Source organism: Aspergillus caelatus (assembly GCF_009193585.1).
Source record: "Aspergillus caelatus strain CBS 763.97 unplaced genomic scaffold BDV27scaffold_310, whole genome shotgun sequence".
Classification (NCBI taxonomy): Eukaryota; Fungi; Ascomycota; class Eurotiomycetes; order Eurotiales; family Aspergillaceae; genus Aspergillus; species Aspergillus caelatus.
The window spans coordinates 24,788-38,957 of NW_022475573.1; the positions used below are offsets into that span (position 1 = coordinate 24,788).

The 14,170-nt window shown below is 46.7% G+C and overlaps 5 protein-coding genes across 5 annotated transcripts; 3 read left to right on the forward strand and 2 right to left on the reverse strand.

Annotated features, from left to right (window-relative positions):
• Positions 1 to 58: 58 nt before the first annotated feature.
• Positions 59 to 1,945, forward strand: BDV27DRAFT_65080 (alcohol dehydrogenase family protein). The gene is made up of 6 exons (XM_032077196.1): positions 59 to 550; positions 619 to 765; positions 888 to 984; positions 1,048 to 1,512; positions 1,575 to 1,696; positions 1,774 to 1,945. The coding sequence occupies exons 1-6, from the start codon at positions 414 to 416 to the stop codon at positions 1,874 to 1,876; spliced, it is 1,071 nt and encodes a 356-aa protein (XP_031921828.1). The 5' UTR covers positions 59 to 413; the 3' UTR covers positions 1,877 to 1,945.
• Positions 1,946 to 2,781: 836 nt separating this feature from the next.
• BDV27DRAFT_65126 (KH domain-containing protein) lies at positions 2,782 to 4,339 on the forward strand. The gene is made up of 3 exons (XM_032077197.1): positions 2,782 to 2,805; positions 2,973 to 3,439; positions 3,496 to 4,339. The coding sequence occupies exons 2-3, from the start codon at positions 3,052 to 3,054 to the stop codon at positions 4,179 to 4,181; spliced, it is 1,074 nt and encodes a 357-aa protein (XP_031921829.1). The 5' UTR covers positions 2,782 to 2,805; positions 2,973 to 3,051; the 3' UTR covers positions 4,182 to 4,339.
• A 1,076-nt stretch (positions 4,340 to 5,415) lies between these two features.
• Positions 5,416 to 5,724, forward strand: BDV27DRAFT_137241 (uncharacterized protein). Its single transcript, XM_032068945.1, has one exon. It carries the CDS (start codon positions 5,493 to 5,495, stop codon positions 5,685 to 5,687), a length of 195 nt encoding a protein of 64 aa, XP_031921830.1. The 5' UTR covers positions 5,416 to 5,492; the 3' UTR covers positions 5,688 to 5,724.
• Positions 5,725 to 5,847: 123 nt separating this feature from the next.
• Positions 5,848 to 8,974, reverse strand: BDV27DRAFT_65144 (putative LPXTG-motif cell wall anchor domain protein). The gene is made up of 2 exons (XM_032077198.1): positions 7,989 to 8,974; positions 5,848 to 7,832 (listed from the first exon to the last, which is right to left on the reverse strand). The coding sequence occupies exons 1-2, from the start codon at positions 8,712 to 8,714 to the stop codon at positions 6,009 to 6,011; spliced, it is 2,550 nt and encodes an 849-aa protein (XP_031921831.1). The 5' UTR covers positions 8,715 to 8,974; the 3' UTR covers positions 5,848 to 6,008.
• Positions 8,975 to 13,376: 4,402 nt separating this feature from the next.
• Positions 13,377 to 14,170, reverse strand: BDV27DRAFT_137245 (uncharacterized protein). Its single transcript, XM_032068946.1, has 2 exons — positions 13,548 to 14,170; positions 13,377 to 13,461 (listed from the first exon to the last, which is right to left on the reverse strand). The coding sequence occupies exon 1, from the start codon at positions 14,045 to 14,047 to the stop codon at positions 13,847 to 13,849; it is 201 nt and encodes a 66-aa protein (XP_031921832.1). The 5' UTR covers positions 14,048 to 14,170; the 3' UTR covers positions 13,377 to 13,461; positions 13,548 to 13,846.

Below are 14,170 nucleotides of genomic sequence, written 5' to 3' on the forward strand. Positions count from 1 at the left end.
CTCAACATTCTGTATCATTCGTGCTTCAATTCAAGAGCCTGTGAAATCTGCAACCGTCATCTCATTCTCCTGGGTCATGAGGCTAGAATGATATGTAACAGAATAACCCAGCTTTCCCCCCTTCCAGAAGGGTCTCATGTCTCTCCTAGCTATTAGACATGTAGTGCCATTTTTTGGCCAAGGCCAATAGTTTTCAGATGTTTGAAATTTTGCTGATGGAAGTGTTGGGGGTGACAGCCCCACAGTTATCATAAATCGAGGGGCAAAGAAAATGCAGCGGCCGTTTATCGGATGTGGGGGTCTTCGTTTCTCCAAAACGGCACATTTTACGTACTTCGATTCAATGACCCGATTCTGCTAAGAAGAAAATACCTTGTATACACCTTATTCCATAACCTAAATCATTTAACAAAATGACCACGGAAAACAAGATGCGCGCGGTAGTGTTTCACAGCCCTTATAAAGTGGCCGTTGAAGAACGACCAATTCCCAAAATCCAAGATTCGGGAGATATTGTCGTCAAAGTAACATACACTGCGCTTTGTGGAAGGTAGGGCAATAATGGCATACCAATTTCCCTGTGTTACGCTTTGGACAAACGGCTGCTAACTATTGCAGTGACCTCCACACATTTCGTGGAATAGAACCCGCCGGTACGGGGTTTGTTATGGGCCATGAAGTTACGGGTGAGGCTGTTGAGGTCGGGAATGGCGTTAAATCTATCCAGAAGGGTGATATTGTCGTGAGTGCTTTTACGACTTCTTGGTAAGTAATCACTACATGCTTTTCAGGGGAGTGATAGAGGTCTGCTTTAGGGGTGTTGAATGCTAGAAAGCTGTTCTGGCAGTCGGAAGTGTCTCTTCGGTGTACGCTAACTATCCTCATAGTGGCGAGTGTTTCTACTGCAAGCAAGGGTTCTCCTCTCGCTGTGAGAAGAGCGTGCTTTTCGGGTGTGATCATCTAGATGGAGCACAAGCCGAATACGTGAGTAACTTCATCATGAGCTTACAATCTGCGGAAGGTCTGACGGCAACGGTTCCCTGTTAGGTCCGCATCCCAAATGCAGACGGAACGGTGATGAAAGCTCCCGAAGGTGTCGAGGAAAAATACCTCGTGCTCATGGCAGACATCTTCCCGACAGGCTACTTTGCGGCCAGCAATGCCTTCAAGGGGTACACCCCGGAACAAATATCCGAGCAGACAGTTGTACTAATCGGCTGCGGCCCGGTCGGGCTCTGCGCACTGATCAATGCCCTGGAGTTCAAGCCTAAGCATCTCCTTGCTGTGGACTCTATTCCGTCAAGACTTGAGCTGGCAAGGTCCCTTGGGGCTGAGCCTTGGAACTTCCAGCAAGACCGAGAAGGTTTGGATAAGCGGGTGAAGGAACTGACGAATGGAAGGGGTGCGGATGCTGTGATTGAAGTAGTTGGGTTGAGCCCGGCACTGAGGACTGGCTTTGATCTGCTGCGTCCTTGGGGGACGATCAGTAGCGTTGGAGTCCACAACGGAGAAGTAAGGACTCCCGGACAGTGCAGCCTTACTCTATGGTGTCGTGCTATGCTAATTTGTCGTAGATCCCATGGGCTGGAAACGATGCATATGACAAGAACCTGAGAATCCAAATGGGTCGATGCCCCGTGAGGTCGGTATCTCCTCAAGCGTTGGAAGTCTTAAAAAAGAACCAACATAAATTAGGGTAGGTCTTTCGTTTTATTCTCTCTTTCTCTTGTTGTTGGTGAGGGTATGCATATCTAATAAAATGAGTGGAAATAGATTCATGGCGGACAAGATCATGCCGCTGTCTCAAGCTGTAGAAGGCTACGAGCTTTTTAATGCAATGAAAGTGCAGAAGGTAATTTTCAAAGCTGGAGAATAAGTGCGGACCCGATGAAGATATAAATGGACGAGAGTCTTGATGTTTTGAAGTTAACTGGGTTGATTTTATGTATAGGTAGGCAGAGGTGTAAATAGTGGAGCGGTCTAGATGTTGTTAGAATTAAGCATGAGATGAGTTTATGTACTTGGGTACGAGAGCTCTATCGACATCAATGTACTCTTCTTAATGGTATGGTTTGTTGGTTTGTTCGAAATGGAATTATTGGTGGGGTGTTTCAGTGGTGAACCAAGTTGTTTAGCAATGAATGGGAAGTAAATGGGTGAAGAGGGCATCCAAGGTTGGCGATACGTAACAAATTGAATTTCAACCGGAAAAAAAAAACACCACCAAAGGAGGAAGATTCAGCAAAGAATGGAAGACTGAGTGCATTAACTCAATCAATCGACCAAGAGTAAGTGGAAGAAGTCATGAAAAGTGTTTGTGCTCGCCGTTCGAAGAAAAAGAAAGACCCAACCAACCAGGAAAGTAAACTAAGCCCAAACTACTCGTTGCTTCCGCTTCTCTCTTTCTCTCACGCTCTCTTTTTCCCTTTCCTTCTCTTCTTCCTTTAATTCATCTCTCTTCCCTTCCCTTCCCCCCAATCTTCACTCTCCTCTTCAACCTTCACCTCTCTTCCGCTGCGTCTCCCTTCTTTCACCCCCTCCCTCTTCTTCTTCTTCTCCTCCTCCTCTTCTTTCTTCCGTTTCCTTTTACCGCCGCCTACCATCGTCCCTTGTCCGTAATTCCTCCACCTCTTTCTTCCCCCGCCCGCCGAAACCCCTCTGAAATCACAGTGGTTCATTTCCCCCCTCTCCGACCACTGACTGATCTTTATCCCCCCCCACCTCCTTCTCGGCTCCTTTGACCATCAAATACTCTATTTCCACGCAACCTCCATTCTTCTTGTGCGCCACCTCTCTCATCCTTGGGTAAGTAGCCGGTACATCTGTGCTTGTCTATCTCATCGCTCCGTCAATATATTACGTACATGTCTCTCTCACCCTTTGATTCAACTCCAACACTAAAAGCATGGATCTTGATCGCGCGACTTCTCTCCTCATCCATTGTTTAGGTTTGTCAGCTGACTGGCGAGAAGAAACTCCGTTAAAGATATCCTGATATCCTAATCATCGAAACTTTCTTCGTCTAACTGATCTCTTCGCTCCTTCGACATAATGGATTCCACCGAGCTTCACGATACCCAAGTTGTTGATGAGACTATGACTGATGCGGTCAACATGGTCGACGAGGGTGATATGGACATTACTCCGAAGACCGAAGAAGAATACGCCCAGTCGATGCTGACCCTCCGTGCGATCGTTTCGTCCAAGGAAGCCGGCGTTATCATCGGCAAGGCCGGTAAAAATGTTGCTGACCTGCGCGACGAAACCGGTGTCAAGGCCGGTGTGAGCAAGGTTGTTCCGAGCGTCCACGATCGAGTCCTGACAGTGACCGGTCCTCTGCAAGGCACCGCTAGGGCCTATGCTTTGGTAGCCAAGGGCTTGCTAGAAGGTGCCCCGCAAATGGGTATGGGTGGTATTGTATCAAACAATGGAACTCACCGTATGTGTATCTGACCTCATCAGTTTTCGTCGGAAATACCAACTAACATATGGCAGCGGTTCGCCTTCTCATTTCCCACAACCAAATGGGCACTATCATCGGACGGTCCGGCCTGAAAATCAAGCATATCCAGGATGCATCCGGTGTACGAATGGTCGCTCAGAAGGAAATGCTTCCCCAGTCTACCGAGCGGATTGTTGAAGTGCAGGGTACTCCGGAAGGCATCGAGAAGGCTGTCTGGGAGATTGGAAAATGCCTTATTGACGACTGGCAACGGGGCACTGGTACCATCCTGTACAACCCCGCTGTGCGTGCATCTGTTGGTACTACCGCAGTCAATCAAAACGTGGGCAATGGTTACAGCAGCCGCCCCTACAACCGTACCGGTAATGGTGCCGACTTTAGCGACCAGTCCGGTGGCTACGGCAGACGCTCCAACCCCGACACATCAAACCGTGGCTATCCCCTGGTCACCGAGGACGGCGAGGAAATCCAAACGCAAAACATCAGCATTCCTGCTGACATGGTGGGATGCATCATCGGTAGAGGAGGAAGCAAGATTACTGAGATCCGTAGAAGCTCTGGAGCGAGGATCTCGATCGCCAAGGCTCCTCACGATGATACCGGCGAGCGCATGTTCACCATCATGGGCAGTGCCCAGGCGAATGAGAAAGCCTTGTATCTTCTGTACGAGAACCTCGAAGCCGAGAAGACCCGCCGCAGCCAGCTCCCCCAGGAATAAATGCCTTACACCTATTGACTTATCTGAGAAACCCCATCCTATCATCCTCGAAGAAGCTCTTAGCCTCTCTCTCTTTGGGAGTTTCACAGCCACTTTTGTGTTCGCACATTCTCCTTTAATAATTTTGCTTCTTGTCGTTGTCTTTTTTGCTTTTTTCGTGTTTTTCGTATCGTGCAGCTTTCTTGGTTTACAAGAAGCAAGGGTTCGCTAGGACGGACTGCACACGCCTGTTTGATACCAACCCTTTACAACCTTGGTGATCGCCTTGTCTCAAAGGATTCGAGTTCAAAAGGCCGACGAGATAATATTCTTGATATGCCTTCCGACTCGTTTCCTTTAGTCCCGCCTTGTACTGCCGCTCCGTCTTCCCTCCCGAAAAAAGTGCTTCCCCACCCTTTCCTTACCTCCTATCTCTCGGCATCTAGTATTCACCGCATTGCTCCTCGATTTCTCCCACCTGAATCGCACTGTCTTCTTTCCGTCTAATTGAAATTATTATCTCGAGCAGCTTCTCAACACCGTTTACCTGACGCATCTATCTTGTGACCTATCCTGTTATTTCCTATAGCTCCTTGATTTCTCAATTGCGACAGACTCATCCGACATGTATATCCAGAAACTGAGTACCTCATCCATAGTGGATTCTGAGGCTGAAGAAAACAATCTGAGGCAAATCTTGTCTGAGATCATGACAGATGGCTGATAGTAGAGCAAAGATAATGACCTGTTCCTATAGCTAGTATACTCTAGATGTGAGAGCATTTTTCTAACGACCTCCGATCGTCACGGAATTTAAATGAATAAAGTGGAGAAAAAAACACCCAAAAAATCACAAGCAGTATGATCTATGATCTATAACCAATTCAATGACGTAGATTCCTGCAGATCAGATCTTACATACATAAAGGCGACATCTCTACACCCATTCGGGGAAAGCACAATTAGGAAACCCAATAATTCTGTAGATCTTTACATGACCTAACCCTACCTCCAATCACAGCTCGCAGAAGCACACGACAGTCAACCTCGGGCATATGAGAAAATATAATAAGAAAAAAAAATACATAAGAATAAAAATAAAAGAGAGAGAATAGTAATATGAGATACGTGTATGCATAGGGAACGAATGTAAGAAATACACTAACCCCTACCTAAGTAAGCACTGTACATACATACCCCAGCTCTATCCCCAAGAAAAAGGTAAAGTAATCGAAACACCACACCCAAAAAAAAAAAAAAAAAAAAAAAGGAAAGTTTTTGTACATTAAAATCAGGAGATGAAAAAGAAAAAGAGGAAAGACACACGCCGAAATGAACAAACGTGTCCAGGTCGAAACCTTTGTACATGTACAAAATAAACAAACAGGATGTCATGAGGTTGAAAATAAGAATGGGCAGGCAAATGAGCAAGTAGTTTGTCCATATACGTTAGTCGCTCATGTAAGGGATAACAACTTAGCATGCTCTTTTCTTTTTCTTTTCTTTTTTTTCCTTCTTCTCATATAATGCGTTGGTGCGTATGTATGTGTGTGTGTGTGTGTGTGCGTGCGTGGCATGCATGCTTTGAATCAGATACAAGACAGAATTGCGCTCGTTAGGATGGATGTACACAGAGTTGCTTCGTATAATGCATGGGTGCGGCTGAGGGTCAAAATAAAAGGGACGCAGGAAGGCAAAAAATCGATTTAACAAATAAACTCCGGGTGATCCGTATCCAAATTCCAGGCATGAGTCGCTGCGTTAGATGAAGGGCGTAAGCTACGTTTGTTGTTGTTATTGTATTCCAGAGCAGAAAAAACCATGTGTAAACGATAAAGGGCGTAACGTTCAATCAATGTTGTCGTCGAAGGAATTTACAGCACCGTCAGAGATGGCCATGGGTCGTTGCCGGATGCCAAACCTCCGTGTGGTTCCAAAACTGTTCGTTCTCGGGCGCGATATGGGGGTATAGCTGGCTGCTAGTTTGTTTGATGGGGCGATGATTCTTGTTTGAGATGGATCCTGTCGAGGAGATATGGGCGCATCGTCGTTGGCTTTACTGGGGGTAGAAATCCCCGAAGGCAACCCATACCGACGAGACCCGGCTTGGATGTTTGAGCGAGATGTGGCCGGAGTCATCAAGGTTCTGCGGAGTGGAATTCCGGACTGCGAAGCAGTTGGCGTACGGGGTTGTGGCAACTGGGACTGTTGGGATTGCGCTGAGTATCTGGGAGTCTGGTCTTGCTGAGGCTGTGGTGCTTGAGAAGTAGGAAACCCCTGGGAAAATCGCTGGCGCGGAGGGGCACGATATGCGGAACTCTGGTTACTGATATCCGTCATGCTTCTTGATATTGATCGGCCATGAGGGCTTCGGTGCTCGGTAGGTTCATCCTCGGTTTGCAGTCTTTGAGCCCGTAAAGACGCGAGTCGGCTTAGTCGACTCGTGGGAAGTGAAGAACCAGGAGATTGCGCTTGTTTGGCATCGGATATTGTATCATTACTCCAGTTAACCTCTTTATTGTTTTCACCGGAGGTATTGCCGCTCGGATTTGCAAAACTGGACCGACGGCTTGCAGCACGAATACTCTGCCGACGGCTTAGCACTTCGGGTTCCTGGGCCGTACTGCGTCGATATGGTGTTGTTGGAGTCAAAGTTTCATCATCAGCGCCAATAGGCTGCTGCGCTGCCGTGTCTTCGTCAGGTTTGCTTGAGGCCTGCTGTCTCCGGAGTTGTTCATCCGACAATGCAAGACAAAGCTCGGTCAACCCGCGACAAACACTATCCGCCTTCCGTCTCGACAGTCTGTCGGACGGACCATACCCATTCACGACGGAGACGTTTCCAGACGGCGCTTTATTGGTACTCAAAGTGGTAGACAATGATATCGCATCTGTCGCGGTAGCTTCCAAGGCTGTGAATACTTCTTTATTCAAAACAGTTTTTGCTTTGGACAAAGCAGATTGTAAAAGGGGATGGACTGGGTTTGTGGGAGGAATAGAATCGGAACCAGGAGATGAGGTGCTGGTTTTGCGGCCGCGCTTTGGGGAAGAAGAAACGGTTGTCACCGTAGTTGTCGCAGTTCGTGGCCGTTCGGCAGAAGCGGATGAGATAGCCTCCTGCGAAGACGGGGGCAGCTTCCCGGTAAGTTCTAGTTTGCGAATCCGGGATTTAAGATCCTCAAGCTCATCCCAGACAGTAGAAGGTGCAGTGGTAGACAACGTCGACTCGGTCCCATCTTGTCGGGATCGATCGGGCTCGGCTCGGGCACGTTCTGTGACCTCAGAACTGGACGGCTGCCGACTGCTTCGGATCGTCGATAACGTTGAATGACGATACGTTCTAGGATCCGGTAATGAGCCTCGTCTCTCGATGGACGTTTTCTCGGGCGAATCATCTGGGCTGATCTGGCTTAGTCTACTTCTCGGTACACCAATAGTGGACTTGGAGCTGGAAATGAAGCCGGAATGAAGCGAACGAGAATGATCGTCTAGTGGATGAGCAGAAGCCGAGTACGAGTACGCTAAAGAACTGCGTGGCTGGGATGGAGATCCGTTATTGGAATGCAAGGGGCTGTCGTAGGTATTCAACCGAAGTTGATCGGGGGAAGACGTTTGCTCGTTGGGGCGGGAAGTTGAAGAGCGAAGACCACTACCGGACATCCTCATTCGCGACTGTAACGTTTTCAACCTTCTCATCAGTTCACGGTCGAAAAATTATTCAAACATATGGCGAGACACTGAAAAGGGGAGGGCCCATCGGACATCCATATGCAGGGCCATGGTCTGGTTGTTGGTATGTTCGTCTTTCAAGATAAACACGTTACTCACCCGTCTAAGTTCTGACCGTCCAAGAGATTCACGACGGCTGGAGTCCGACCTAGCGATATTGAGGAAGATGTCGGATCGAGCGTCGTCCGCGACTGGAGTCCGATTGCCATCCTCTGTCGCGTATTTGTTCACACCGTTCACGGTGCGCCTGCGATCGTTTCCTTCGATGTAAGTTGCTGTATACGATGGCATTCTTCTCTTTACACTTGGAAGCGTTTGCTGGGCATAAAAGGAATCTTTCCGGCGCTTTGTCGCATTGGGACTCTGTGCTTTGATGGTCGAATCAGGATCAGGGGCCAGCGCAGAATCGCTATCGTCGTCTATAGCGAACCGAGGAGATGGGGGTAGAGAAGATGATTCCTTAGTAGTGCGACCGTGGGACAGATTAAAGCCCTGGATTGAGCGCCGCGGTCTGTCGTACAGGAAAGTGCGCTGGGGGGTCGGCGTCGGGTTTAGGCTAGAGGGCGTGTCGATAACGGAGCTGTGCGATGCTAGGGTTCGCCTGCGAAGGGGTAACTGATATTCAAAGTTGAAGCGACTCTGTGGTAATTTGGGAGCCGAAGCGACCGACGTGTGGGATTGCGATGCAGAGGCGCCACGGGTTTTGGATGGTGAGGAGATCATGTCTTGAGCCGTCGGGGTTGTTGTTATTGTTGGTGAATCGCTGGTACCGGCGGATGTTAGCGCGGTTGCGGTGCCCGCGTCACGGGGATCGTCCACAAACATGGCGCCGGGAAGGTGTTGATCGAGACGGACGAGATGAGACTGCTGCTGGGCTGGTAGAAACTTTGTCTGAAACCCCAGAGTATTGCTCCGTGGACGTCGTGCGGGAAGCTCGGTCAAGGTTGGACTGACCAACGCCGACGAATGGTTCACCCCGGAGCCGTATACTGACGCTCTGGAAATTCGAGCCGAATTAAGAGGCGCGTCTCTCTGTGTTGCATGGATGGTCGGATACACCGCAGACACGGTTTGTCGTCGTTGAGGTCGAGAGTCGGAATGATGGTTTTCGGCAGAAGGTGGGAGAGCAGACGCTGGCGTCATCCCATCCACTAGGTCGTGGGACATCTGCATGCTACTACTTACACTTCTTGGTCAGGCATCCAAGGATTTCATGCACCTTCCCAGGAATCAATCAATCAGAAAATTATGACCAAAAAAAAAAAGTTATTCAGGGTGGAAAAATATAAAGGCAAAATAATGGCAAAGGATTGGTCGAAGAGGGAGAAATTTTCATTCTATTGGTTGTGGGGATCAGGGATAAAGAGTACCTCTTCTCCTCTTCCTACTACTCCGTAACTCTCGACCTTCAGGAGTGAATGGTTTATCACAATCGCCTAAGGCACCGACCTTGTCCCTAATCTATATAAATCACTACGGATTCCTATTAATAAACCTAGCCATAACCCTCGTTGTGTGGACGGGAAGGGCAGGAAAGACCCAGCCAGAGCGAAAAAAAAAAAATTAATTTATAAAAGTAAAAATAAAAAAAAAGGTACCAGGAACAGGAAATGAAGGACTCCGTTTTATAAGGGTGGCTGGATTCTTCTACTGGAGACATGGTGGAGCTGCTACTAACTCTAGTTCGGCTCCAGAACCCGGAGAAATAGTCGATTGCCTTGACGTGATATCATTCCAGATAGTATTTACGATATGATATGATAGGATGGAATGCAACTAAGGTTCCAACGTTAGTTGAATTTTTATCCCCGAGGCTGTTGATGTTCTTCTACTCCGTACGGAGGAGTACTTGCGTTGGACACATCCTATGCAACCCCCCGATGGAGAACATCGAAAAGACGCGCAAAAGGGGGCACGGACACAAAATAATAATAAAAATAAAAATAAAACAGAAGTCTACTCTGTACAGAAAGAAAAGGACTGCCGGCACTAGCCTATATTTAACCATCTTATGGTCAAACGGCTTCAAGTTCCTATAGCAACAACCACTCATAATCTCCCAACCCCATAGTCCCAAACCCCCTGGTCCAAACATTGACTGTATAGGTTTTTGTCTGGCTTGGAGAGCATGTTGCAACTGCCATTTTTCTGGTATATCTGCACTTCAAACCACCTCTCCGCATTCACTAAATTCAAGACATTAAATCATTTGAAAAAAAAGAAAATTTTTTTTCAAATGAAATAATGCCGCTGCAATACCAAACGGTGAACTACAAATTCTGAAATTCGCGGGAACAACCTCAATGGTCCTGCATCAATACATGCCCAAATTAAGCAAACCTCAGCACTTGCCTCGAAAGCCAATCCGGAGCTTAAACGAATGTATTGTGATGATAAAAGACTTGCAAAGAAAAGAGAAAGGGGTGAGAATAAAAAAGAGTAGAATAATAGAAAAAAGCAACAGAGACTAGTGAGTCACGAAACAGATTTGCTGCATTTTATTACGTTGGTGTTCGCTCTTTCAAACATAATGTGACAATTTATATATATTTGATTCAATCGACTCCCTATTGTATGCTCTTGATTCATTTAAAAAGACACCGGTCATTTTTCTACCCCCATGTCCATGGATGAAGCCAAGATATTATGTATGATCATGCAGCTCTAGAGAAATGTTGTTTCAGCTTTTCCAGTTTATCTCTTTCTTTATTTATCTCTTTCTTTTTTTTAATATGGGAATACATGCTGAACACACAACCCGGAGACAAAGACTCACAGATAAGTCCACACTGACACGCCTGTGTACAAAATTTACCTCAACACCACCCTTTTCGAATGGACAGAGGGAACCCGCAATGCCCCCAATCTGCGTCCTTTGCCAATACCGGGGAATCCTGAGAAGGCAAAGTTGATATTAATAGCTACTCCAATGTAGATGAAACGAATTGTCAGCATGTTTTGTTTAGTACCCAACGTGTGTCATCGTTCCGCATAAAATACGAAGCATCAGGCGTAAAGTCTGACTATAACTGAAAGCACAATTAGAATATGCTTTCCCAGATTGAAAACTTTTGTAACTGTAGGGGGATAGCAGTGCCTTGCTATGGTCATGTCGCTGACCTGTCAAATGCGGACAGTGTTCAGAGACAACGGCTCCAAGGATAGCCAGCTCTCTCTTGCTTTAATCTCTTAGACATACTGGCCACTTTAAAAACAAAAAAAAAAAAAAAAAAAAAAAGGAAGGGGCCAAAAGGACAAAAAAAAAGAAAAAAAAAGTAAAGTCCAAGTAGTGCTCCAAAGCCTTACCACGATAAATCAGATCATCATCGTGGTCATAGATATCGAAACACTCACACCAATCCTATGAATACAGGATCAATGACCTCGCGTCAAAGAAAACTTGTGAATAGCCTCCTGAAACGTGTCTATTGCGTTGTATGCATGAAAACCAACCGTTCTTGACCTGATCTCCGATGCAAAACAAGCAGGGTTCGCTTGTGCAACAGCCAGACAGTGAACAAGTGCTCAGCTGTTGCAAATACAGGTATACACTCCGGAGTAGCTCAGGTAAATAGTCAGGCAAATTGGGCATAGGGGGTAGAAAATTTTTAGTCTTTGCGGTGATCTGAAACAGACTTCCAACACTTGAAGAATTCAATGTTGAGTTCTACCGCAGATGCATGAATTATGCAAATTAACACGTCAAGTCAAGAGACAAGAATAGTTGATTGCTTGTACATAATATGAACACGCCTTAATTAGGTTTTGTTACTATGCATGGTCGAGCGATCCATGGATTAGGGCAAAGCTAGGCAAGACTTGACACTGTCCGCACCGTGGTACAAACTGGCTAAAAGTATGTGGGATTATCCAACGGTCTCTATATTTCCGCCTAAAGAAGGAAAAAAGAAACACTCTATGAGTGTAATTGAGGCATTCACTTGTGCAAAGACTGCAGATATGGACTATGCTAAGCGGGCGATTATCTCGATTTCCCTCTAGGCGACAATCAACCTGAGGAATTGTCTTAGATCGGGTAATTCGGTGGCCTATGGCCATAAGCACTATGTGATCAAGGAGCCACACTAATTTATATTGCTCAAAAATATGAATCACGAGATAATAAGGCACTAAGTCAGTACTGTCATGGGAAGCTGCCAGCACGGTTGTCGCACCCATGTCTTTCTTTTCCATTTCTGGCCCTGGCCCCTTCGCATACAAAGCCCTTAATTCTATTGATGGCCGCGGCTCGAACCGATATGCTCGTCTGAGATAATCGCTAAATGCTTATAAAACGTTCTGATGAAACGACCCCACAGCATTCAAAGGTGTCACCGAACCGGCGGCCCAAGTTCAATGGTTCCCGACGTCTGAATGGAGCTGTACGGAGGGTAAGTCCTTGGTTGGACATTGCAGCCACGTGGAAATGACAGAGTCAAGTTTCAAATAAACACAGTGTTGCAGAGGCACTGATAACGAACAATAAAATTTGCTCGGTGGTGGACCGTATTGAAATTTGAACGATTTACAGTGGACTCCAATGTGGGTGTGCTAGAAGCATACTATTGATTCTTGTGGCAAGTGTGGATAGCGATGACCTCAACATCAACAACCAGTCGAAACCGTGGGAACACGCGTTGTTTTGTCGTTAACAAGTTGTGGAAGAGTTCGAAGTACAAATTTTAAAGCATCCGATTCATCTATAGCCAATCAAGCCACAGATAATGATTGTCTACTTACCATTCTGAGGATTGAATCGGGGAGATCTGAAAAGATGGAACTTGGGCTGCGACAGGCGGTGTCGCACACGTGACCCTCCTCCTGGGGGGTGCAACTAGTGGCTAAGTTAGCATTAGTCTGGCGTGTTTCAAACACACCTGAACTCCTCCACCCATTGGTTTGAGTTAGCGCGCGCGAACACTGTGTGTTTCAGCTGCGCCGATGGTCCAAGTTTATTAATAACACTAGCCCGGATTCGGGGTTTGCCATTTCGGGGGATTCCCTGGTGTGTGTGTGTGTGTGTGTCGGTGTCGGCACAAAAGACAGTGCTGGACCTGAGTACGTTGCTTCTGAAATGCCGGACGGGAGGAGCGAATCAGCATGTTGGTCTCGGTCGTCTTGTTGAGTCCGAAACAATGTACAGGGATACCTAAGCCAATTCAGGGTTCGTGACTAGGACTCAGCCCGGACGATGCCCGCGCAGCTTCTCCTCGTCCCACCCGCCAATGATGAAAAGCCCACAACTCCCAGGGGGCGTTGCGCCTAGGGTGATGATGATGAATCGGATTGGTTTGGCCCCAGTCAATCAGCCTTCCCGTTTCACATTTTCCCTTATCCCCAGAGCCTCTACACGGTCTACACTAGTAGGTTGGCTCCACGCCAAATAGAGGTCCCTGCTGAAAAAGTCGCCATCTGTATCTAGTAAAATAGTGTCCTTACCTCTCGTCAATTGTCTCTTCTTTTCTGATCTTTTCTGACTTCTTCATCGCTGGAACGACTGACGCTAAACCTTTCCTTTTTCTTCAGTGACGCTCTTTGCTGCTATCATCATCATCTGAGTAAGTCCTCACTTGTAAGCCCCCCAACGCCCTGCAGTATCAGCGCACCGTGCACACCCAAGCGGGTCAACCTTACGCTAATTTGAAATTGTCACTACAGTTTAGCTGCTGGACGTATACTCTCTGCCCGCTCAAACTGGTTTTGGCCTCCTCGTGGGATTGAGCAGATTTCTTATTTTTATCTTTTCGGTGCCTCTTCTGGAAGAACCTTCCTGTTATTATTGTTTTCTTTCTTTCTTTCTTTCTTTCTCTCTTTCTTTCTTTTTTTCTCTATCTGACCTTTTGGATACTATCCTACCGTTTCCCCTCTTCGTGTGACGAGCTCTTTAGGGAAACGGGGTTGTGTGATCCTAAGCGCCGTGACCACTGCCGCATACGAATGAAAAATCCCGTTTGAATCTAGTACCACTCTGGTATAGGTTCACTTCCTGAGACTAGGTATAACAGTGCATCCTGTTGAAACCCCAAAGCATTGTGAAAGAGATAGGAGAAAAAAAAAAAAAAAAAAAAAAGGGAGTCTTTGATAATAGAAAAATAAGGTATGTTTGAAATTGTCAATTCTGCTTTTGTCCTATTATAATCTGGTTCATTATTGTTCATTTGTTTATGATCTCCTAATTTCTGTTTATACGTATTATACCCTTTGCTCTAGTTGGTTATTTCTGTCTTTGTTCGTCCAGTTCCCACCCCTTCAAGTGGTACCAGTTGTGGATCAGTTTTTCG

Excerpts from the sequence above, each read along its gene's own strand:
- BDV27DRAFT_65080 (XM_032077196.1), top strand. The coding sequence starts at position 414 with ATGACCACGGAAAACAAGATGCGCGCGGTAGTGTTTCACAGCCCTTAT. Across the intron at positions 985-1,047 it reads ATGGAGCACAAGCCGAATAC|GTCCGCATCCCAAATGCAGA; the intron begins GTGAGTAACTTC and ends GTTCCCTGTTAG. Across the intron at positions 1,513-1,574 it reads TTGGAGTCCACAACGGAGAA|ATCCCATGGGCTGGAAACGA; the intron begins GTAAGGACTCCC and ends AATTTGTCGTAG.
- BDV27DRAFT_137241 (XM_032068945.1), top strand. The coding sequence starts at position 5,493 with ATGAACAAACGTGTCCAGGTCGAAACCTTTGTACATGTACAAAATAAA.
- BDV27DRAFT_65126 (XM_032077197.1), top strand. The coding sequence starts at position 3,052 with ATGGATTCCACCGAGCTTCACGATACCCAAGTTGTTGATGAGACTATG. Across the intron at positions 3,440-3,495 it reads ATCAAACAATGGAACTCACC|CGGTTCGCCTTCTCATTTCC; the intron begins GTATGTGTATCT and ends AACATATGGCAG.
- BDV27DRAFT_137245 (XM_032068946.1), bottom strand. The coding sequence starts at position 14,047 with ATGAACAATAATGAACCAGATTATAATAGGACAAAAGCAGAATTGACA.
- BDV27DRAFT_65144 (XM_032077198.1), bottom strand. The coding sequence starts at position 8,714 with ATGTTTGTGGACGATCCCCGTGACGCGGGCACCGCAACCGCGCTAACA. Across the intron at positions 7,833-7,988 it reads GACGGTCAGAACTTAGACGG|TCGCGAATGAGGATGTCCGG; the intron begins GTGAGTAACGTG and ends AAAACGTTACAG.